Raw genomic sequence first — 25,508 nt, forward strand, 5'->3', positions numbered from 1 at the left:
GTCACTGGTGTTTGAAACGTGCCAGCGCCTTGTTCTTTGACAAATCACGCATCTTTCTTCTCCTACAGCTGCAATATTGGGGCTCTCCCACCAGCTCAGCTGTAAAGCTGCTGAGATAATGGAAAGACTTGAGTCCGTCCGAAGATTTCTATTATTTAATGTTTCTCTCCAGAGAAAATGTTGTCCAGTATAATCTGCTGACCGATTTTGAAATTAATTATGCTGATCCACTTGTAATGCCAGCTGGCAAGGAGGCTGGCGGCAGGGTGACTGCAGTATCCCCTGACTACTTACCAAATAGAAAAATCAACAAAATGTTTTCTACTGAGTCACTGATTTCTCCAGGACAGTCATCAATATTTTTCATTGTTATCTCTAATATCTAAAGTGACTCCTCCAGGTTACATTAAGGGCACAACAACTATTAATTAGAACTTTATGACAGATTATTGATAATGAACACAGTAAAATCTTGTAGCCCAGAAAGAGACACACGACACCACCACACCTGCAGTCGTCCTCAATCAGCAACTCGCTGCGACCCTACCTAGTTGTGTCTCATGGGAGGACAATACTTCTTTTGTCTATTGGCGCACACTGAAGAGGACAGCAGATAATATTTCAAAAGTAGCATTCAACTTATTTAGTATGTGAAAGATTCTTAAGTTTTCATGGGTCCTGGACAAATCAACATAATGAGAATTAGTGCAGTTAAGAAAAAAAAAAACCAACATACAACTTTTTTTCAAATTAAATTTCTGATCCTGTTATGAATCTGTTACCACAGAGAAGTTACTTAAGGTCTGTTTCAATAAAAAGTGCTTCAGCGTGCAGAAGCTTTGTGTCCCCGTGCCCAACACTGCAATGCTTGGCTTTCAGAGTAGTATCTAAAATCCTTCAGAAATGCATTCAATGTTTCAGGCAGAAATGAGGTATGGGATTCCTCATCATATGCTTATCTGTAAGGTGGACACAATTAAACAAGACAAAACATGCTCTGGGAACCCAGGTCTGGAACTGCAATCCTGAAGATGTCCTACTCACCCATTACCTATCTCTGGAAGCCCACACACCTCACAAATACTTCAGTTTCTGATGATGATGTTCCCCAGGGGCTACGCTTCTGAGTTAGTGAAGATCCCTCCATTTTGACAAGGCAATACAACCCATCTCTTGCCCTCTTACAGGTGACTAGACCAGGGCTTCTCCAACCATGGTACATTCAACTGAAGAAACTGTTCACAGGCTATGCAACGGACTTAAGTCTTAGTAGAAGGCAGCCCTGGAACGGAGACCAGCCAAAGACACCTAGCAAAAGCCAGGAAGGGTTCTGCTGCCTTAACTTCTCAATGACTTCAGTCCAGGGCTTTAACTGAGGCCTTTTTCTTCCCTTCATCCCATCCTGCACCTACTGCTGTTCTTGTTGCTTCCCTGCTCTTGCCAGGCAGCAGCTGCTGCTGCAGCTGTCTCTCTGCCTCTTCTTCACCCCCGTTTCGGGTTGCTGCTGTTGCTGCTTTTTCCTCCACTCTTTCCAAGTATGGCACTGCCACTGACTCTGCCTGCAGCCACTGCAGCCACTGCAGCCATTGCAGCCACTGCGGTCACTGCAGTGACAGCTCAGCCTGGCTGGACCCAAGGTGACCCCCGTGAAGGCCAGTGTCTCCGCACATACCCACGTCAGAGCAACTCATTGTACTCCTGCAGTGAATGGCAATAACCATGGAAAATTATACTTGGGGCTTGGAGATGTGAGAAAACTCAAAGTAGAAGTTACTACTATTTATTACTAATGGTGAGTACTGAATAGATAATGAACAGAATAAATATGAAGGGCCAGATACAAATATGTTTTTTGGCATCTAAGTGCTCCTAAAATATAAAAGGATTCGGAGTATAACAAGTGACCATGTCAGGAAGACACTTCTGAGTAAATTCAAAGACAGCTCAGCTACATGCAGGTGCTTCAGATGTCCTTTAAAAACAGCATTTTTTCTTTATGCAATAGATAGTTTCTTCTCATCTACTGTAAACAACTTGCCTATTCTATACCACTTAGTTCTAATATCCTTACAAACCTTACCATTTCATTTTATGCAGTATTTTCAACATCATTGCTATGGCAGATACTATATAAAATACATGTATACTCAATGTTAGACATTTTCATTATATACCAAAGGTTCAGGACTGGCAAAGACAAGGTTAAAAAGTATAATAATGTGAAATTGCCTCTGAGTAATAGATTCCAGAGTAGTCTATTTACCCTGGCGGTACACTTATTTAAAAGTTTTTAAAAATCTTTAAAATGTTTTCCAGCCTCAAGGCACTATTTTATTTTTATTTATTTTCTTGCCCACCCAATTCAGAAATGGTAAAGAGGCTCTTTTATATTATGAGCTGACTCTGTTTGAGTCTCTGTAGCTTTAATACATTCTACAGAAATGTCTTCCAAGTTTTGGATGAATAGGTAGGCTGAATTTGGAGCCAAAGCTTACAACAACAAAATATGAATAAAGAAACTTTTGATTAATCTGAAAGAGCCTATAGCTTTCTGGGCTATAAAAAAACACCAGAAAAAAACATCAGAAAAAAAGAATGGACTCTCAATAATAACATTTACATTTTTAATCACTAAATTAAACATCCTTACTTCTTGTTTGAAGTGCTGCCTTCAATTGTATACTCTGTATTTGTTTATGGTGGAAACTCCCATGATATGAATACATGTTAGAGATAATCAGTAAAGATCAGCAAAGACAATTTTGCATTCAGTATTTGAAAATATTGTTTTTCAATAAAACTATCTAAACATATTGCATTGTCACTGCTTATAAAACAAAATGCTCACCTAAAAATTAGTTTCCTTCCTCTGCCTCATTTCTGTTATGAAAACATTAATAGAATATAATAAAATAGAATATGTTGAATATGCAATGGTAAATGTATATGTTACCACATTTGCATGCATCAACTGAATATAATATCTATAATTTATCTAAAAAATAACATATCAGTCAAACCCTCTATTCACATAGGCACACTGAAGCATTTCTCCAAAGACTGTCAATTTCTTTTAATGGTTAATATTTTAATGCTTTTTCAGGGCTGCTACACAAATATAATTGGGTAAATTAATTAACACAGGAATAGCTTTTCTCGACCACCTGCCACAGAACTGAGTGTTCAGGGAAACATGAAAATAAAAGGACGTTCTAGTGCCTATTAAGCTTCACTATGTCACCATGCTATAACGATATATAATGCCCCTTAAAATTATTTCTAACCTCAGCAACCAGTAGGCACGTTTCCTACTGAACTATGGCTGGATACTGTATTAATGACTAAGATAAAACTCCTCTTTTTATAAGAGCATGGAGGACGCAAGGGTATTTTGATACAAAATGTAAGTTTTGCACTGCACGCTAAAAAGCAACCACGCATAATGCTACCGACTAGTCTGCTGGGATGGAAGAATTACCAAAATGAAACAGCAGAAGAATGGACCTTTTCATGTAAAATGGAGTAGACATTGATCACGTTCTATTACTAGAGCTAAAATAGATCTAAAATGCATGTGAGCATGATCTTAAGAACCAAAAAACCCGTAAGCGTAATTTTTTCCTGCTTACAATGAATCACCACGTAAGCCCCAAAAGAAATTGAACATCTTTCTATTATATTCTTTTCAGCAGGAAATGAATGTGGTGTTTTGTGAGAAAAGGTCTGCTCCAAAACTAGCTGGATCAAACACGCTAAATTTTTCATTTTGCCATTGGTTATTCTGTACAAAGATCAGAAAATGTATCGCTGTCAATCTTGTGCTCAGGTGCTCTGTAAAGCCTTATTTGTATCATCTAGAAGAAAATGCCACGATGCCAATTTGCTTCTGAAGACTGGCCATGCGAAACTTCAAGGAAAACTTTTTCAAGGAAACTTCCACTGAGGAGCACCTACCCTTCAGATACAGCTGACCTAGCAGCCAGTTGCCTCTGAAAGGGACAGTCTGTCTGTCTGGCCCCTGCCTCCATTTTGGTTGTGTGCTCCTGCCTCCTCCCTCCCAGAACTAAGCAGGTTCATGCAGCTGAACTTGCATGTATTTACTTCTGTTTTGCCCTCTCAAAAATGGAGAGACCAGTCTATGGTCCCATAAAAAAGCTGTTGTACTGAATATAGTTCTCAACTTGTTGGGAAATAATTTTCATCTTATTTACCTTTTTACTATTTGGGAATTCCTGTCACCACCCCAGGAAGCCTAGTTAATTTATACTTAAGCAATTAAAAGAACCAAGGTTTTTGACTCAAAAGCACAATCTGTTCACTCTGATAGTCTCTCGAATGTCTCCCACTTGGATCTTCTATGAAACAGGCAATTAGTGTCCTGTTTTCACAGCCATTCTTTGCAAGTCAGCAGGTCCTCATGTATAAAAATATAAATTGCCAGTTCAGTGGATGACAACAGAATCTTTGATTTCTCTTGTTGATCTGCTCAGCATCAATTAGCTGCTAGATACCTCTTTTAACAGACTGTGTCAGTGACCATGGTACACAGATAGTAAAATAAACAGAAAAGGGAATTTCCTTTATTAACCTTTGAAATTCTAAGCATACACCAAAAGAAAAGTCTAAAGGCAAACATAACAAAAAAGATATGATAATATAGCTTCAAGAAAACACCAAAGCTCTGCATAACACAAAATTATAGACTCCAAAAATGTTAAAGAAAACTCTGATGAATGTCATGTAACTTTTGAAAATTAAATGAAAAAGCAATGCTAATTGTACATGGTATTTCATATGGAGAAAATCAGCATATTTCAAGTGGCTATGAAATATATGTAAAAATATTCTACACCTGCCATAAATTTTTATTTTAGCAAACTAAGGGCAAAACCCTACTTGTCATTACAGTTATTGCACAAAAATAATGAAAGGTGCATGTTTAGAAGACAGGCTCAGCATTACTCAGATCTATTCTTTCTTTATGCAATTGCTCTTTTATTTGTAACAGCTCTTCCGTTTCATTCATGTGGAAAAAGATGTGCCCAGTACTGCTGTGCTGCTGTGTAAGAAAACATCAGTTCAGCTTCAAATACAGGTTTTCACTCACTGGCTCTGACTCTTACCTCTTTGGCATCCATGTCATGTTCTGTCCTGACTCAGTGATAGCTTATGTCATCACATCAGGTATTACAGGCTAATTTTTGTCTGATTATCACATTCTTTGTAAAAGGTATCTTTTACCTATGCTGTCTACTGACAAAATTAAAATGCAGACACTCAGAAATTTTTGTCATGAGAATGTTTAACCTGAGGTAACTGTTGTATCAGAAAAAATGACCAAACAAGCCAAAGGAATAGCAAATTCATTTTCAGAACTAATACTGCACAGAAGTGGAGTAAATCCCAAGCAGCCTCAAGAGAGGAGTAAATGCACTGAAATAGAGATTGCTTTTCATGATGCACAGTGTAAAAATCAGCACTGCAACTTTCCCAAAATAATATGGAATTTAAGGAAAAAAAATCACAAAAAAACAAATATGAAAGTTTTCTTTCCTTCACCTACCTTGAGCAAACAACTCAAGAACTCTGACATTCTTACCTGATCAGTAAAAAAATTCCCAGACATGCTCTTAACTCGGTGTTGATAATAAACGGTCACAAACTTTAAAAAAAGGTTAAGTACTGTTACAGATATAGCAGTAACTGCAAAAAAAACCCATAATGCTCTCAGCATTTGTATCTTCTCTAATGTTTTTCCATGAAGTAAGGTGTTTTATTGTAGGTAAGAAGTAAAAAAATTCCTTTTACTATGGCATTTTAAGCCCAAATAAGCTGATGGCTACCAGTGGACCACTTCCAAAAACTGGAACTATTGGCTGTTTATTTTCAGAGTTTTGTGTTAATAGGAATGCCTTTTTAAAATTGTTACTTAGTGATCAAAATCCTCTGTCTGAACACATGCAAGTTCTAAGGCGGCTATCCTGGTTTCGTCTGGGTTGGAGTTGTTTTTTTAGTAAATTGTATTAAACTTGCTAAACCACGACAGCGGGCTAGTATCACAATACTTTCCCTTGGTTTTCCATTATTTTAATTACTCCAGTACTCCAGTGTACAGAAAATAGGTGAATTTTACAACCTGTAAGTTTGAGAAACTTCAAAATTGCATCTAGAAATGAAGTGTGGACACTTAATGTTGATACCCTCGTTCCATCATAGACCTCTCTTAGTAGACTGACGGATTCTTACTTAAAAACGTCCAATGTAAGAAGATAAAATTTTGTTAATTGGTACCTAATTTGCTGGGGCGGAGTATAGTAAGTTTTGGTGGCATCCTTACTTATGATGAAAACTCATGAAGGACCATGATGTACAGCTTGGGGAAGGGTCATAAAGTTAATATAATGGATTAACTAAGACAGTGCTAATTGAATTTTAGGTGCAGGATTGAGTTTATTAGTAGTCCCAAGTCCAACTAATGATTTACATGGATTAAGTTCGACACTATCAATATTCCCAATTTCTATGCCTATAACCAGTTATTCAGTGATTTACACTCTAAAAAGAGTTACCGGCTAAACTGCTATTTGATTGTAAATTTAAATATTAAAAAAAACCCTAAAGCATTTTAAGTCAGTCATTGCTAAACTAACTAAACTGGTATTATGAAATGAGAAAGGCCTGTCATAGGAAGCCGCAGTAATAAACTGTTGTGGAGTTGGAAAACAACATGGCTATTACATTGCAAAGCCTGACTGCAGAAGACATGGTTTTTTTCTTATATGATGCATTTTCTTCAAGGTCAGCAAGAAATATAGGATTTACTTCCCAAAAACTACTGAAGTAAATACAGATTTCTTCTTCTGTTGTTTGTCCCAAGATCCATTACAATGCACTTTCATAAAAATATTTCTCCATAATAGGAACAAGAACATGCTCAAAATACAGACACCCAGAGCAAGCTATATTCCATAAAAACACTATTTCCACCTTGCTCTCAACATGAAGCCAGAAAGAAGGCTTTCTGGAGTCATACTCTAATAATTAATGATATCTTGTATAAGGCTTCAGTCAAGAGTGGTGTCATGACATGCAGCATGAGAGTCCAAGATCTTTTATCTATGAGCTTGTGGGACTGGAATAGACATAATGCTCTGAAAAAGCACTCGCAGTGATCTGTAAGTAATGTAATTTTAGCATCCAAAGAACACTAGACTGTGGAGATCTGGACTTCCACACCTATGTTAAGACCTTTGCGTGACACTGCTATTCAAAGCCCTGTTTCAGCTGTTTACCAAGGTGGTTCAGCTCGGCACTCTTCATCAGCCAATATAGTTATTTTAAAAAAGCACAAAAATCCAGGGGTTTGCATATAATAATCACTTCTCTGAAGAGAAGGCTTTTGTGACAGCAGACTTCTGTGAAATAGAAACACTGAAAGATCCAGTGGTAAATTAAATAGATTTAGGATACAAAGTCACTGCAGTCAAGTGTGTAACTTGAACAGTACTGTTTCCCCCTTTCCATCTCTGACATTACTTCTGACCACTGGTGAAGAGGGTGAGAGGATGCTCCTCCCTGACCGTGATGTACCCTGGTCATTTGGTACATCTTTGTTTCCCAAACTGAGAAGTTAACTGACACTTCAATCCTATATGCAAAGAGTTTTACACCAACTGATTTATAATGAGCACAGTTTTTTTCGTCTGAGCAAGAAGGACACAGTAGACTAATGCAGGAAGCTTTTTTTCCTGCACAGAATGGGGGATGCGCAGCTTCCCTCTTGAACTCACCACGTTCTCTGAGGTATTACGAGAGTTCTGTCCTCACCTTCAGTCAAACCTCCTGCCCATGGTGAGAGCAACGCTATGAAGATTTAGGGAACCTCCATGTTCCAAGCAGTAGATGCAGTTACTTCTTTTAGTACATTCACATGGAACTGGTAAAATGCAATAAAAACAGGGAGGTCAGGAAGGGTGGGCAATTTTCCCACATTTGTGAGCCTTGGGATGAAAAATACAGGATTGGCACCTGACCTCCGATAAAAGGTACAGCAGAGTAAAACGCAGAACACTTGCCTGGATGCAGAATACCCTACGACCAGGCAGGACAGATATCCTACCAGATACAGAGCACTGAGACGTGGTTGCATGAAGCAGACTCACAGTTGTTTCTGACACAGAACTGCCCATGACCCCACTATTTTCCCAGTATCTTAACCTCCATGGGAAGCGCCAAGCAGGACATGCTTCGGTTAACGGCGAGATGAGCTGCTGAAGTGCTTGCGCAGCTTTGCTGGTGCCAGGGCCCAGCAGGGTCGGCCATAGCGGCTGGGCGCCTGTGGGGACAGCAGGGCAGGGACTGGCAGCCAGGGCCTGTCTCACCGCTCCAGCCAGGAGCAGGACGTGGGCCTGCGGGTGGGCCTGGCTCGGCAGGGCTGTGGGGAGCTGCAGACCAGCCCTGCTGTGGTGTTGCTGTGGCAGGGACCGATGGTCCCAGCACCTGGAATGGGGTCCTGGGCTTTGGGGCAGGGGTAGGCGAGACCCAGAGGAGGCCATTAAGGCTTATTAGTGCCCTCAGGGCCCTGACCTCTGGTTGCCCATTCAGAGTAAGGTGACCTAATTTAATCAAAGCTATAGGAAGCCTTTATCAGTTGATTTGAATAAATGCAGAGTTGCAATTGCAGGGCTGCTCCAGGCACAGCTGAAAGCTCTGTAAACGTCTCACTTGACCCTCAGATAGCCGGGGTAATAAACAACAGCTACTGACCCCAGTAACGGTCTGCTGTCTCACAGCCACTGCTGCTTTAGCGTCAGGTAGCTACTTAATGTCATAAACGATACGTTTATTTTCATAGAATATACCAATAGGTGAGGAAAGGTATATTTTTTGTAAGTGAACTCATGACATTCTCATGACTGTCAGTTTTCTTTAAGCTTCCTTTATTTTGGGCTTTCTTGGCTATGTATTTATCTCAAAGGCTGTAGCTGTACCATAAAAGACATGTCCCCAGGTGACTTGGTCTGAAGCTTTTTCCTCCCTGTTCCTGGTATCAATCTGACAGACTTTAAAGGTGAGTGCCAGGTGCCCTTGAAGAGCTAATGTCAGCCTTCACTGTTGTTTTGCTGCAAGTACCCATGGCCACAAAAGCCATAGCCTCCACCCGTACTACATGCCCAGCTAAGAAAACAAGACCCTATTGGGTGGATTTCCAAACTGGGAAAGTAGCTACATGAAGTATTTAAGTTTTTCTTGTATTTGTCATGCCAGCAGATATACAGCATCAAATATGGCATAATTCAAGCTGTCTGATGTGTAAACTGTACCATGCCAGACTCAGGCCCAGAAAAGAGCACAAATTTAAACTTAAAAACATACTGTAGTCCTGATGAAGCAGCACCTCACTGACTTCAAACATGACTCTGAAAGCATGAAAAGGATGAAGCCGTTGCAAAAATATGGAAAGACAGCTCTTTAATTAATTGCTACTTATCCAGCAAGAACACTACCAAAGTAGATACTTGATTTTTATTCAATCCTTCATGATGACAGACCAGCGATAAGGCTGGCCTGGGATGACTGTAGTACGACTTTGATTTTCTGAACAGTGGAATAACCAGTATCCTTAAAAGACACAAAAATGTGATTAGGGGCATGTGGTAGGCTCTGTGCTATATTTGCAAGCATCAGACAACACGTAATACAGCGTAACAGTCTCTGTGACCTTGGATTGAATCTGCCTTCCAATGTTAAATCCTCTTAGTGATTTGAACTATCACATGCACATGCACTATTGACTATCCTCCAACTACATCCATGCGGTAGAGGCCAGGGACAATGAGCATCCTGGAGAGTTTTGATGTCAGAGTTAGATTTGAAGCCTCAAACAGCATTCTGCCCACACACCCAGCTATGGAAACCCTGAGATCACTGAGAAAGCTCCTGTTGACGTAGCCTGGCTCTGAAATGTATGAGTGCTTTTATGGACCTGCATCTAACTGCAAATGCCTATGCCAATGGCTATGCAAAAATGTGTCTTTTTCCTTTCTGGTTGCTAAAATGGCATGCACCTTTTCCCTCTATCTCATATGGAAGCTGGAATCTGACCCCGGCTCCATCCTGTCTCCATCCTCCTGTGCTCCCCATGGTTATTTCTGAAATCCTACATTTGTCTCTAACTGTCTTTCCGACAGTGTCTTTCATACTCTTTCCCTCAACTCCTGTGTTTCATATTTGATGGCCTCCATCTTCAGTATAGAAGCTTGATTTTTCCTGTATTTTTCTGCCTCCACATCCTTTGAGAACATGAGTAGAGTACAGTTTGCTTATTTCATGGATGGTATCTCCCAGGCTTAGCTGCTTCTCTCTGCTAGGAGAAAGAACAAGCTGATCTGGCCCATCTTGGGCTTCACTTTGGGCAGAGCCAGGGTATGTGAAGCAGAGTTTGGTAAGACTGGACTGTACCTGGAAAGCCAGTGAAGTTCCAACAACAGCCAGTGAGTGAAGGAGGGGAGAGTGATGGCTGAGACCGTTGCTTTCCTGAACTGATTTCCTGAAACAGCGAAGTCAGCTGCTGGGAAGTCCGTAAAAAGAAATAGAACCAAGGGGACAATCCACACAGAAAGCAAGCTTAGTCCTTAGATATGGCTGGGAGCTGAATAAAATACTGAGAACAACTGTTAGTCTAAAAAAATTGGTCCATGATCCAGTCAACGACCTGCAGGAAAGAAACTGCTGAGCTGACACTTGATGGGAGCACTAGGAAATGGGGCATTCTCCTGAGGACAGTGACTGAATAAAAGGATAGTATATTCAGGGGCTGGTGCCATCATCAGAATTTTGGGGTTTTTGACCATGGGGTGTTTTACACGGCACCGGGCCTCCTCGCAGCAGATGGAGTGCAACTGACGCCGAGGGGCAAAAGGATTCTTGCTCATGAGCTCGCAGGCCTCATTGAGAGGGCTTTAAACTAGATTTGGAGGGGGGAGGGGATAAAACCGGGCTCACTAGAGTTGAACCTAGGGGTACGTTCAACCTGCCAGAGTTGAAATCGATAGGCAAGCTCAGGTGCATCTACACCAATGCACGCAGCATGAGCACCAAACAGGAGGAGCTGGAAGCCATTGTGCAGCGCGACAGCTATGATGTAGTTGCCATCACAGAAACATGGTGGGATGCTTCTCATGACTGGAGTGCTTCAATGGATGGCTATAAGCTCTTCCGAGGGGATAGGCAAGGAAGGAGAGGTGGTGGGGTGGCTCTGTATGTTAGGGAGTGTTTTGATTGCATAGAAATCAATGATTGTGAAGACCAAGTCGAGTGCTTATGGGTAAGGATGAGGGGAAAGGCCAATGAGGCAGATATCCTGCTGGGAGTCTGTTACAGACCACCCAACCACGACGAAGAGACAGATGAGACATTCTATAAGCGACTGGCAGAAGTCTCGCATTCGCTGGCCCTTGTTCTTGTGGGGGACTTCAATCTACCGGACATCTGTTGGAAGTATAACACGGCAGAGAGGAAACAATCTGGGAGGTTTCTGGAGTGTGTGGAGGATAATGTCCTGACACAGCTGGTGAGTGAGCCCACTAGGGGAGATGCCTTGCTGGACCTGCTGTTTACAAACAGAGAAGGACTGGTGAGACATGTGGTGGTTGGAGGCCATCTTGAGCTTAGCGGCCATGACATGATAGAATTCTCAATTGTGAGAGAAGTAAGGAGAGGGGTCAGCAAAACTGCTACCATGGACTTCCGGAGGGCAGACTTTGGCCTGTCCAGGTCACTGGTTGAGAGAGTCCCTTGGGAGACAATCCTGAAGGACAAAGGGGTCCAGGAAGGCTGGACAGTCTTCAAGAAGGAAATCTTAAAGGCGCAGGAGCAAATGGTCCCCATGTACCGTAAGAAGAGCTGGCGAGGAAGGTGACCTTGCTGAACAGGGAGATTTTGCTGGGACTCGGGGAAAAGGGGAGAGTTTATCACCTCTGGAAGAAGGGGCCGGCAACTCACGAAGAGTGCAAGGATCTTGTTAGGTCAAGCAGAGACAAAATTAGAAAGGCAAAAGCCCAGCTAGAGCTCAGTCTGGCCAGAGTTGTAAAGGATAATAAAAAATGCTTCTACAAATATATTAACAACAAAAAGAGAGGCAAGGAGAATCTCCATCCCTTACTGGATACGGCAGGGAACATTGTCTCCAAGGACGAGGACAAGGCTGAGGTACTTAATGCCGCCTTTGCCTCAGTCTTTAATAGCCAGTCCAGGTATCCACAGGGTATTCAGCTGCCTGAACTGGAAGATGGGGATGCAGAGCATGATAACCCGCTCATAATCCAGGAGGAAGCAGTTAAGGAGATGTTAAACCACCTGGACACCCACAAGTCTATGGGGCCTGATGGCATCCACCCGAGAGTACTGAGAGAGCTGGCGAAGGAGCTTGCCAAGCCACTCTCCATCATTTATCAACAGTCCTGGTTAACAGGGGAGGTCCCAGAAGACTGGCAGCTTGCCAATGTGATGCCCATCTACAAGAAGGCCGGAAGGAGGATCCTGGGAACTACAGGCCTGTCAGCCTGACCTGCATACCGGGGAAGATCATGGAGTGGTTCGTCTTGAGAGTGCTCACAGGGAATCTGCAGGACAACCAAGCAATCAGGCCCAGCCAGCATGGGTTCATGAAAGGCAGGTCCTGATCAGAACAACCTGATCTCCTTCTATGACCAGGTGACCCGCCTAGTGGATGAGGGAAAGACTGTGGATGTTGTCTACCTAGACTTTAGTAAAACCTTTGACAGCATCTCCCACAGCATTCTCCTGGAGAAACTGGCGGCTTGTGGCTTGGATGGGTTTAGTCTTTGCTGGGTGAGGAACTGGCTGGATGGCCAAGCCCAGACAGTTGTGGTGAATGGCGTTAAATCCGGCTGGTGGCTGGTCACAAGCGGTGTTCCCCAGGGCTCGGTTCTGGGGCCAGTCTTGTTCAATATCTTTATTGATGATCTGGATGAGGGAATCGAGTGCTCCCTCAGTAAGTCTGCAGATGACATGAAGTTGGGTGGGAGTGTTGATCTGCTGGAGGGTAGGAAGGCTCTGCAGAGCCTGGACAGGCTGGATCGATGGGCAGAGGTCAACTGTATGAGGTTTAATAAGGCCAAGTGCAGGGTCCTGCACTTGGGTCACAACAACCCCATGCAATGCAACAGGCTTGGGGAGGAGTGGCTGGAGAGCTGCCCACAGAAAAGGACCTGCGGGTGCTGGTTGACAGCCGGCTGAATATGAGCCGGCAGTGTGCCCAGGTGGCCAAGAAGGCCAACAGCATCCCGGCCTGTATCAGAAATAGTGTGGCCAGCAGGAGTAGGGAAGTGATTGTGCCCCTGTACTCAGCACTGATGAGGCCGCACCTCGACTACTGTGTTCAGTTTTGGGCTCCTCACTTCAAGAAGGATACTGAGGTGCTGGAGCATATCCAAAGAAGGGCAACGAAGCTGGTGAGGGGTCTGGAGCACAAGTTTTATGAGGAGTGGCTGAGGGAACTGGGGTTGTTCAGTCTGCAGAAGAGGAGGCTGAGGGGAGACCTTATCGCTCTCTACAACTACCTGAAAGGGGGTTGTAATGAGGAGGGTGTTGGTCTCTTCTCCCAAGTAACCAGCGATAGGACGAGAGGAAATGGCCTCAAGTTATGCCAGGGGAGGTTTAGATTGGATATTAGGAAAAAATTCTTCACCAAAAGGGTGGTCAAGCATTGGAACAGGATGCCCAGGGAGGTGGTGGAGTTGCTGTCTCTGGAAGTGTTCAAAAAACGTGTGGATGTGGTGCTTCAAGACATGGTTTAGGGAACACGGTGGTGCTGGATTAATGGTTGGACTTGATGATCTTGAATGTCCTTTCCAACCTTAGTGTTTCTGTGATTCAGGTTATGTATCGAGTAATTAAAAGTAAGATGATGTGTAAATGCTTCACTTTCTTATGAATAGTTGAGAAGACAGTCCTCAGCACAGCACAATAAAGTGAGACAATTTCATGAAGAAGTATCCTAAGTACTTCAGAGACTATTATTGAAATAATAGATAATTATTCTTAATGTCCTACACATTATTTGTCATAACTGGGTGTAAAATAACTAATCCACTAATATTTATTTCTATAATTTAAATACTAAATAAAGAATAGAAATAGAAGAGTTACGATATAGAATAGAATAGAAATAAAGAGTTACGATATGTTAGATACAGAACTATGCTATTATGAACTATGAACTCCTTAGGCTTGGGATGGACTGCCCACATGTTTTACAGAATTTTGAGTTTTTACAGAATTCCGTTACTGTTTATTCCACAAACACTAGGGGAATAAACCACTTATATTAATGACTGGTGACATAATCCTTGAGTGATACAAAGTGACACAGAGGTAGACAGGGACAGATGACAATGGGAATGTGGCATGTTTGTAGCATTTACAGAAGAAGGTCCTAGGGAAGATAATTTGTATGGGAAAAAAGAACAGCATTTTCAATATATACTTGCATAAGATTATTGAAATGAAGTTGTCTTCTTTTTAATTTATCTGGGCACACACACGCTGAGTAGATAGTGAGAACAGAGCAAGGCAGTTTGCCTTTCCTCTTTTCCATGAAATTATTTGTTCCTGATAGTAACTTGGGTCTGTGCACTGTGAATAAATAGGGGTCCAAAGTCCCTGTGTATGCCAAACAATTCATGAAGATTTCAAATGTAAACAATGTCTAACGGCATTGTGTTTCATTATAGATGAGAACAAAAGAGTCATTCCTCATGTGATGCAGATGGAGTTTTAGTCCATGTAAACCAGAAAATTCTACATTACAGATGTATGTGTGATAAAACTGCTTGGTATTACTATAGCCTGCATAAATCTTGCTAGTTATCACAGCCCAGCCCTCAAAACCCAAAGAACCTTCTACTTCCTTTTCTCCAAGTCTGTCCTTAGCGTATTTCTTTCTGCAATGCCTAGAGAAAATGAAGCCTAAATTAAAGCTAATCGGACAGCAGTGCCACTACATGTGTTGGTTGGTCAGCCTTTGGAAAAACAAGCTTGCATTATTCTTGCCCTTCGAAGTCTTCCTAACCACCTGCTTGGCTGTTATCACCAGCTCTGTTTTGATATAGGGCTGTATTTTAATGCCTTTGAGCTTCTAATGAAATGGAAGTAATAAATACACTACTATCAGTCACATCACTGCTTTCATTTTTTTTCCAATGGCCAGATATACCTACCTAATAAAAGGAGAAAGTTGGAGGCAGAATACATGATTATGCTCATAGTCCTAATCCTAAAATGAGTAACTTCTGTTATTGAGTTCAGTATTCAGAGATCCTAAATTTACACAAGCTCAGTAAAAGAAGATGCTTGCAGGAGAAAAGCATAATGAAAGTTTACCAACAGCTAAATTAACCATTAACCACTGTCAATGACTGTAGCTCACTATGTTTTATCAATGTCTACAGCTGTGTGTAAGTACTGCTGAAAGCCGTATTTAAAGATTAGCCTGATCAGTATGCACAGAATGAATTATTACCCTATGTGATAATCAACACTCCTAAAATAGAAACTGTTTTCTGGGTTTTTTCCTTACAGTGTTAAGATATGTAAACACATTTTATCATTCAAACTGGCACAAATATTTCCCTGGCTTCCTCATTCTAGCTTCATTTTAAGGTCACCACTGCTTGAAAAAGATCAGCAGTAATAAAATATTAAATTGTGTTTGTAAATGAAGCAATGCAAAGAAGATTTACAATATATACTGATAAAAATGTAAAAATGAATGCAATCAGCTGTGGAAAAAGGCCTGCAGGAAAAATTCTTAATATTAATTATAAAGGAAAACTATTATTTACAGAAAAGAAGCAGAAAATTATTAAAGGTTATCAAGAAGAAATTATGTACATTTCATTTATGTGAATTTAATTTTATAAACTGGAAAAACCCTTTTAATTAATTCTGCCTTCAAATACCTTTAATTTGGATTAATATAACTTGACAATCTGGGTACAGTAGTTTAATCATTAAAAATTAGCCACACGATTGTGAACATAATGTTTTTTGTATTTCAGATACCCTAAAAAGGTGAAAAATTGACCTGAAATTCCAAATAAAATATTCTACAGGTAAAGTAAAAAAAATAACATATGGAAACAAATGATTTCCATTCTAACTTGTTAAAGGCTTAGCAGTGAATAGTCAACATTAGATTCAAGCCTAGAAAACATATTAACTGGGGAGTGCGTTTTTTATGATGATCGTTGCCAGATCCAGTAACCAAAATGTCAAATCATACTCAGTTGGCAGCCAAGGCAGCAGGAGGAGTAGGTGACATTGTCCTCTGCTTTCTCTGCCGCCGGAATCTTGTTATCCCAGCCGAGATTTCAGGGGGCTGCAGGCGGCGGTGGGTGGTGTGCCCTTCACTGCTGCCCTAGAAAATAGCAAAAAAATTTTCTGCCTTGCTAGCATCTGCAACTCATGGCAGGACAGAAACCTGGTTTTCCACCATAGTTGTGAGAACACTGTAATTTACAGTTGGGCTCTGCGTCCATCACAAAAGAAAGAGATGGATATCTCAAACAGGCATATGGAACCCAAACAAACTGAGAGGAAAATTCATAAAAACAACAGTAATGATAATCAGTAAGGATAAGCGGGCAACATGTCTTATTTCTATATTAAAAGAAATATCCAGGTAAAAAAATACATCAGTAAATCTTTAATTTAATCCCATAATAGCTTCAGAGCTTGAATCTGAGCTAAACTCTGTGATAAAAGAGAGGAAAAAGCAATTATATTATAAACAGATCACTTCAGCTTCTCTTAAAGCTATCTTAAGTATTCATCACTCATTATAAAATTAGACTGTCATATCTTGTAATGACTTAGAGAATTCAAACTAGAAACATCTCAGTGTTAGAGCACTTTGCAAGTTTGATTTTCTTTGAAGTACATCTGAGTTTAATTAGAACAGATCTTCAAAGAGCTCACTATTTGACTACCTATTGTGAAAAAAGGCCAAAGGGTGGCTCTGTGCCACCGATTTATGAACTTTGTCTCGCAAATCCTTGGGACTTCCTGGTTACAATTCTATCAGTAGAGTAGAAATGTGGGAACAAGGCTGCTAAACATCTAACGGCTACCCCACAAAAAGGGTGGATTTAAATTCTTAGCCATTATTCCAGAATAATTTTTCCCATTTTCCTTTGTCATTTCTTTCATTACAACCTAATTATTTCAAGATCACTTTGAATGTCTACAAAAAACTGCTTACACATTTGTCACAGTCATCCTCAAATAGCAGCATACCATGACTTGTAAGTCCTATTAGTATTAATAAGATGTGAGTATGTCACTGAATTATTGTTAGTGTCTCATGGTTAGACCTCTGTAAGAAACACGTTCTGAAAACATTGACAAGAAGAAGGTGACATTCCAGTCTTTAGTCATATTTTTACATTCTACATTGAATTTACCAAACAAAATCGCACTGAACAAATTCTGGAATAAGATCAGATCAACATTCAGATATTCATAGTTTCACAAAGAGACAAAAATAATACATCAACACACAGCAACTCAAAATCATCTTATCACAAGGTGAAATGGGAATAAATTGGGGTCACTGATTCATATCTATGTCTGAAATATTACAGGAAGAGTAACAGAGCTGCCGCAAGGAAATTATGTTCTCAGTGCTAATCTTTTTGTTGTTTCCGTGGTCTTGTCAAGTAATTTTACAACATGTTTTGTCTTAAAATTTTAAAGATGTTCATTGTGCATCACATGAAGACTGGATCATAGAATCACAGAATAGTTGGGGTTGGAAGGGACCTTTAAAGGTCATATAGTCCAACCCCCCTGCAATGAGCAGGCACATCTTCAACTACATCAGGTTTCTCAGAGCCACTCCAACCTGACCTTGGATGTTGCCGGGGATGGGGCATCTACCACCTCTCTGGCCAACCTGGTCCAGTGGTTCACCACCCTCTTTGTCAAAAATTTCTTCCTTCTATCTAGTTGAAATCTACCCCCTTTTAGTTTAAAACCGTCACCCCTTGTCCTATGGCAACAGGCCCTGCTAAAAAGTCTGTCCCCATCTTTCTTATAAGCCCCCCTTAAGTACTAGCAGGCTGCAGTAAGGTCTCCCCGGAGCCTTCTCTTCTCCAGGTTGAACAACCCCAACTTTCTCAGCCTGTCCTCATAGGATGTTAATATATAGCTGCTGGCATTTTTTTTAAAAGGACCTGCAGTATGACTGTCAGTTTATTCGACTTTTTGTGATTTGGAGAGGACTCATGAAAGAAAAAACTGGATCTTTGTCAAAATATTCCTTCCTGTTATCTTTTTGTGTTATTTCCAAATTACGTAAGATATTTCTGTCATCTTACATCCACCTAATGTTTCAGAGGAAAGTCTCAAAAAAATTTCTAAGCATCAAATGCTTCTGAATCTAAATCAAAACATGAAGCAAAACAGATGCCATCAGAATCAAGACAATTTAATTTCAGTTCAGAATATCCAGACCCAAAAAAGGGGAACTGAACTAAGTATTCTATACTGTGCTTTAAAACAAAAAAGTTATAAGATTTTATAAAAATTCCGCTACAGTTCAGAAATACAGGTTCCTGGTTATTTTTTTTTTCTTATTTTTACCATGACAGATCTAAAATATAGGTTACAGAACTATTCTTCCCTAATCAAAATAACAAGAATGTATATAAAACGTAGTCTCAAGTTAAAAAAGCAGACTCCCAGAAGTTCAGTTACATAAGCCAATTAGCAACAGACATACTTGTACGTTAATTTTGCCTAAAATATAAATAACGACGGCTCTCTCACTGACTGCGCAAAACCTTGTAATGTAGCTCCTTTTTCAAACACTGTATGCTTTTTCATATCTGGAAAATAGGTGCTATAGCACTTTGTTAGATTATGTAACCTACTACTGTCAGAACTAAAATAAGAACCAGCAATGCTATTCATTTTCATGTTTTAGCTGAAAACCGGTAATGTTCAGAAATACTGTTTTTATCGTATTTCAGCATTTTCTAATCTATTTTGACTCACATGACCACTCCCCCCCAGCTGTGAAATCTATGCCGGATGACACCCGTTCTGCCTCTCAATCACATTAACACATGCCCACACTGCCAAGAGAAATAAAATATTCATTCCTTTTCATGTCACCCCTTTGGCATATCTTGCATACCTCTGTCCTCTCCCACAACCTTCTAATTGCCATAGTAGCATATCTTACAGTTTGGGAAACACTACTGAACTCCAACGCACATTACAAGCAAAATATTCTGCATTGCGCAGCAAGTAAGCCTGATTTAAAAATAAATTCAAAGTACGTATCTACTTAAGAGTTTCTTTTTACTCACAAGAGGCTCTGCCATGATGATGCGAATCTTGCGTTCAGCCTGGGTAGTGAAGTTAACAAACAAGCTCTTCAGGACATATTCGCCTGGTTTACTGTCTGGGTCAACGCTGATAGGCAACATGGCTGGAGGTCCTTTTTCTCTCTGTGTACCAGAAACAGGTGGGACAGGTGGCTTGATATATCCGTTACCAACTGGAGAAGCTGAAATGTAGAAAACACACATTTACTTTTGGGTAATTCAACATGTCTTAAGCATCTGAATGGCCCAATATACTGTCAAAGAAAAACTGGAGACTAGGCGATAATAAAAAAAAATACGCAATACATAAATACAACTACCATGGTATAGTTAAGGGTAAAATTTACATAATATATAGAGGAAGAAGAAATCAAAGATGAAATCTTATGTATTAAAATTGAGTAATGTTTACTATGCAGTGCACACCCACTCCTCTTTTTTTACATGGTAACACTTGTTGACACCTAACTGTTTGAATAACATCCTCATTTCTTATCCTTCATCTTGTCAGGCAGATCTGTAACTCAGTTGCCAAATACCAAATTTATAATTTATTGCTATTCAAACTGACTTATCCTTGCAAAAGTCAGGAGTCTGATCTTTTGACTAACATGAGTTGTAAGGGACCTCATTTTCCTCTCAGGTATACTGAGGTCAGTCAACAATGACTCCTTTAAAAACAATGACATTTCACCAGTACAACAAACCTTACATGAAGAGTCAGACACGACATGTTTTCCATGGCCAAAATGTGTTCATTGGGTATTAGTTTTCCTGAAAATACCAAACCCTACAGTCCCATTTGGCACTTGTGAGATCACATCTGGAGTACTGTGTGGAGTACTGGAGCTCTTCAGGATCAAGGCCAAGAGAAGACCACAAGCGTGGTCAGGGACTTACATGCTTGCTACAATGAGTACAGGCTGAGAGTGCTGGACTGGTTCAATCTTAAGAAGAGAAGGCTAAGGAGAGATTTTATTGCAGTCTTCAGCTATGGAGTACAGCAAAGACGCAGCCAGAGTCTTCTGTGAGTGTGGTGACAGAAAGAGAAGCAACAGAGACTAGTTGGAATTCCAACTGGATATATGGAAAAAAATTCCACTGTGAGGGGGTGATCAAACACTGGTACAGGTTGTCCACAGAAATAATAGAAATTCCACTCTTGGAGATATTTGAAACTTGACCGGACAAGTCCCTGAGAGACCTTCTCTAGTTGGGGAGCAGAGGTTGGACTAACCATCCTCCAGACATCCCTTCCAATCTAAATCATCCCGTGACTCTCTGAATTCCCCACAACCGGTATCAAGATATTATATACTAGGCTTAGCACTACTTACTGTTTTTTCTGGGAAACTGAAGAACAAATAAATTGAAGTACTACGAAACAACACCTCATTAATTCAAGTATTACCATTCTACACATAAAATCTCCAAAATAAAATCCTCAGGCTTAGATCTTATTGGCCATATAAGTCACTCCTGGTCTTCAGGCAGATACTGGTAGCATATCTATTAGCTTTGCCAGAGTCTTTAAAAGTAGCAAATTAAGTAACACTGGGAAGACCAGCGATTAACCACTCTGAATGCCATATGTGTCGTAACACCCGTGAGCACAGCTGGTGATTGGGACAGAGGTGCTTTAATGCAACACAAAATATGGAAAATATTGTGAACTAATACCATTTATAGCATTTCCCCATAGCATTGCATTCCAGAGCATTACATTGTATGGTTCATCCAAGTTACAAAGGAAAAAAGAAAGAAGAATGAACTACAAGGACAGATGCCACATATCTAAAGCTTTTAGCCTTTCCTTTTGAGGAACAGAATTGCAACGACTACTGAAAGTAACTGTCATCTACTAATTACATGAGAATGTTTTAAGAATAAATGAGATTTTAGACCCTTCCTTAACACTTTAACACTTCATTGCTGTCAAAAACTGAAAAAAATAAATCCAAAAGGCTACATTATAGTTTGAGAGTATTCAAGATGTAGCAGAATGAAACCCCGAATTCATGCATTGAAAAATAGAAAAACATGCATTAGAGGAAAAAGGATGTATTTTCCTTTAGAAAAATCACAGTTTAGAAGTCCACTACATGACTATAATGCAAGATAGAAATGCTTTTGTTCATGTAGCTATTATTCTGCAAGTGTAACACATCTGTACTTTACTTTGAAAATAACTCCCCTGATCAATCAGGGTATGCCATCACTCTCTAGCACAGCAGCACCACTTCTTCCACTCCCATAGATCTTTCCTGACAGATTTGTTTCCTGCAAAGTTTCGCTTGATTTTTGAAGGCAAAAACATAATAGACTTTCGCCGACATTATGACTCTTTGTATAAAACAAAGTGTATAGAACAGTTCTACATTATACAAAACTGTTTCTAAAAATACACTGTTGTTCTGAATAATAATCAACTTCAAAGTAATGAAAAAAGAGACACCAGAGAAGAGCGTAAGTGCTACTCCTCTCCTGTCATCACCTAGGCTCTCCTAAAGTTTAAGCATGAAGACAGTGGGATGCAAAGGATCAGATGCAGACTTATATGGACTATCGAATATACTAGGTAATGGAAATTTCTCCACAAATAGCTTTAGGAAGGAGTCAGACAGTACTTTTACAATCACTAACATATTTGCCAAATGCGTGGTTTTGACTGGCTCACATCTACCCATGAAACCAGCTGGGTCGCCAAGTGCTCAGTTAGGGAAAACGTTTTTTTCGTGAGCAGTGAAACCAAAGGACTTGTGTCCTTTGTGCAGTAGGAGCCCTGCCCTCCCCACCGCCATCATCCCAAGGGCCCCCAGCCATTCCCAGGCTCCCTCCCGAGCTCTGCGACAGGGCTGGGCATGCAGGCTGCCCGCCGGCCAGCCTCTGCCAAGCACAGCACACCCGGGCTGGGCCGCCCGCCTCTCTCTGGCCAGCCCAACCGTCCCGGGCTCCCTCTTGAAGGAATCTGTAGGAACCTAATCAAATGCAAACTTCCCTTCTGCTCCTCAGGCAATTTTGGTTTAAACTGACTGCTACGTCCAAAATTTACTACGAAGGGACATGCAGGAGGAATGGAAGGAAGGAATGTAGTGTGTGAGATCGTGCACGCCTCAAACCCTTACGAAATTAAGCTTAAGAAACCCTAGTTACACTACCTGGGAGCTGCCAGCCTTATCTTCAATCATCGTGGCATTCAGCCAGGATTTTGAGCCTGCAATTTAAATCCACATAGCCATTGCAAATAGGAAGCCTTTTAACAACGATGCCGCTAGGTTGGTGACACAGGCTGATCTAATTTTTTTTTCCAGATATCCAACTGAAAAATCAATGATTGCACACTGTAACAGAGAAGTGCTATTATTTGTGAGATTTGTCAGTGCACCAAGAATTTTTATTCTAGCTCTTCTCTGAAATATAGGACTGTAAAGCCTTTCCTCCATATCCTGGGGGTTAACATCTATCATTGCTACAGCAATTACAGCAGTTAGAGAAATGACTGACATATGACATTGATTTAGTACAAATTCTTTAAAGATCATTTTGTAGCTGCTAACTCCATATAAGCATCTTCAGTGTGGAAGTTAACATTGCCAACAGTGTGAGGGTTCTGAGTCGATCATGACTTGGTCAGGAACTATTATATACAGGTTTGGCTTTCCAGTGCATCTTTTCAGTTCCCTTATCTCAAGTATTCACATATGCTTGATATTTGCATTGCAAAAATTTGGCCCAGTGACTAGACTATCACTGTCATCTATACTGATAGTATATGAGGTTTAACAGAATATAGTTCTTTTTCCTAGGCTCCGAGCCCTACAAAGCTCATAAAAAAAAAGTTGCCTCTGAGACATAAAACTGGAAATCAAAGACTCAAAATTTAAGAAATAGCTGCATTAAAGCGGATCGGTCCTTTTATGTTGACACATAATAATCTAGGCCTCAAAAATAGCTATATAAAGGATGTGTCCATTTTTGCCATCTATGCCAGTGAAACACTGCCCCATTAAATAAAAGGCATCATTTTTACATGAGAAATCACCACATATAGTTTGTTTCAGTTTATGCAGAAGATATCTAGTGGGGGTGGGGTGGGAGGAAGGGGTTATACTTAATTCTAAATATTTATTTCATTGACAAATTAATTTTTACTATCTAATTTCAATATAATAATGTTCTAGAAAGAGAAGTACCAGAATGGACCACTGAAACATTTAGTTTGAACTCCTAACATATTGTAGGGTACTGGTCACCACAGAAGTACTGCATTAAAAAACTGAACCCTTCACCTAGAGAGAAAAGTAGCTCATTCCCGAGGGGAATGAATGGCGATGCACATGCAGCACACCGTGTTAAGCCTGATGCTCAAGGGCCCTGCAATAGCAGGGAATCTGTAGGTCAGTTTTAGAAAGTTGTACACATATTTAAAGCTCCTCTCCCAGGAAAATCTGTAAAAAAGATTAACTATGCTTGATAACTGTAAGGTGTCTGTACCATTTTGGCGTGAAATTCTGTCTAGGGCTACTTCTCTCAAACAACCCATTTTCTTGTTTCCAAGATATGTTCTCTATTTTTCTACCATAACAAGCTGTACTTCTTTTCCTACAGAATATTTTCATTTGCTTCAGACTATAACCATAAGATTTTCTCAATGTTATGTATTTTTAAAAAGTTAAAACCAAGGTGTAAATATGGAAGTAGCAATGCAGTATCACGTATGGTTATTGCCACAATCATATACTATTGCCACAGAAAGAATTACTGAACTAAAATCACTGCTAAATTTTTCCCTGTATTGATCATTTCCCTAACCAGGGAAATAGTTGTAAAAAAGCACAGTAGCTTTAACACACACACACACACAGTCACTAAGCTGATAATGAGGATCAGTACAAAATTAAATTATCATAGGAGAGTCTCTGCTATGATTGACACTACAGGTACTTTTCTTAAAGCTCTAAGAGGAAGCAAAACAACAGAACATTTATAATGCACAAGCCAACAGCCTGTGCTACACTGGATACAGCTTCAGCCAAACAGCTACTGATTTTTCAATATCTTTAAGCAGAAGAAAAAGTTACTGTATTTTTTTAGCTGTGTCAAACTTACACTTTAGCCACAATGAACAAACTAGTAACACAAACCAAAACATGTATTTGCAGTATTTTCATACCTACCAAGCCCCTTTATAAAGCCGATCACACTGGGTTTTCTCCAACATGCTGCTGTAATATCCATGAGCTTGTGAATACCTGAAATGTTCCACTCCTTCAGTTAGAAAAGTTAGAATCCTTTTCTAACTAAAATAAAAAAGGAAATCAGTTGTTTCATAACCCTGTTTCATACTTCACTATAAATTTTCCAGCATTGAGGTAGACATTCCTTTTAGTTTTTTGGTTTTGTTTTTTAATAGACAAGTGCTGAAGACCTACAATGTATGAGCTAGAGCAGGCCTCCGGATCAGATCAGCCTTTCCATAACCAAAGGGGTAATTTTTAGCTTCAGCATATGATGATGACCACTCACGGAGTGGCTGCATGTCTATATTTATCCACAAGTACATACTATGCTGACAGATTAGCAAAACTACTTCAGGCACTCCAAGAACATGAGACAGGATAATGGAGTTCGACACAAACAAACCATGTGTATCAAACGCACGTATTATCATACAGTCCATGCTGAAAGCAGTTAGTACAGAAATGCAAAGCACAGAGACAACACAGGATGGATTTTGTTTTGTAACTAAGGTCTTCTGGCTGAAAATACATACAGTTTAAATTCTCTGTGATAAAACCAACCCAGTTATCTCTTCTTTTCCCATGCCAAGAGTCAGTGAGAAACCACGTATCATTAAGGATGATTATACAGCTACTGAAATAACTCATAAGAAAATTTGCTTTGTCTGAAAACTGCAATTGTAATAGTAAAAAGAAAACACATAATTATATAAAGTGTGAAGAATTTAATTTACAAGGATGTAGTAGTACATGTGCCAAGGTTACCAAAAGGTAGCTTTTTCACCTTTTGAAGGAGAACATTTCCAATTAGTTTGAGCTTGATAGACAAAGAGAATAAAATTAAAAGCAAACT

General features: G+C 40.1%; 1 protein-coding gene across 2 annotated transcripts in view; it reads right to left on the minus strand.

The window, feature by feature from the left end:
- FRY (FRY microtubule binding protein) overlaps positions 1–25,508 on the minus strand; it is a gene marked incomplete at its 3' end in the record, with an annotated part of 178,470 nt that overhangs the window by 123,541 nt on the left and 29,421 nt on the right. For both annotated transcript variants that reach the window (XM_082001351.1, XM_082001350.1), the window contains exon 2: positions 19,398–19,597. In XM_082001351.1, the coding sequence (XP_081857477.1) occupies positions 19,398–19,597 (200 nt within the window). The remainder of the gene's footprint in view (positions 1–19,397; positions 19,598–25,508) is intronic.

Source organism: Phaethon aethereus, assembly GCF_964289735.1.
Source record: "Phaethon aethereus genome assembly, chromosome: 1".
NCBI lineage: Eukaryota > Metazoa > Chordata > Aves > Phaethontiformes > Phaethontidae > Phaethon > Phaethon aethereus.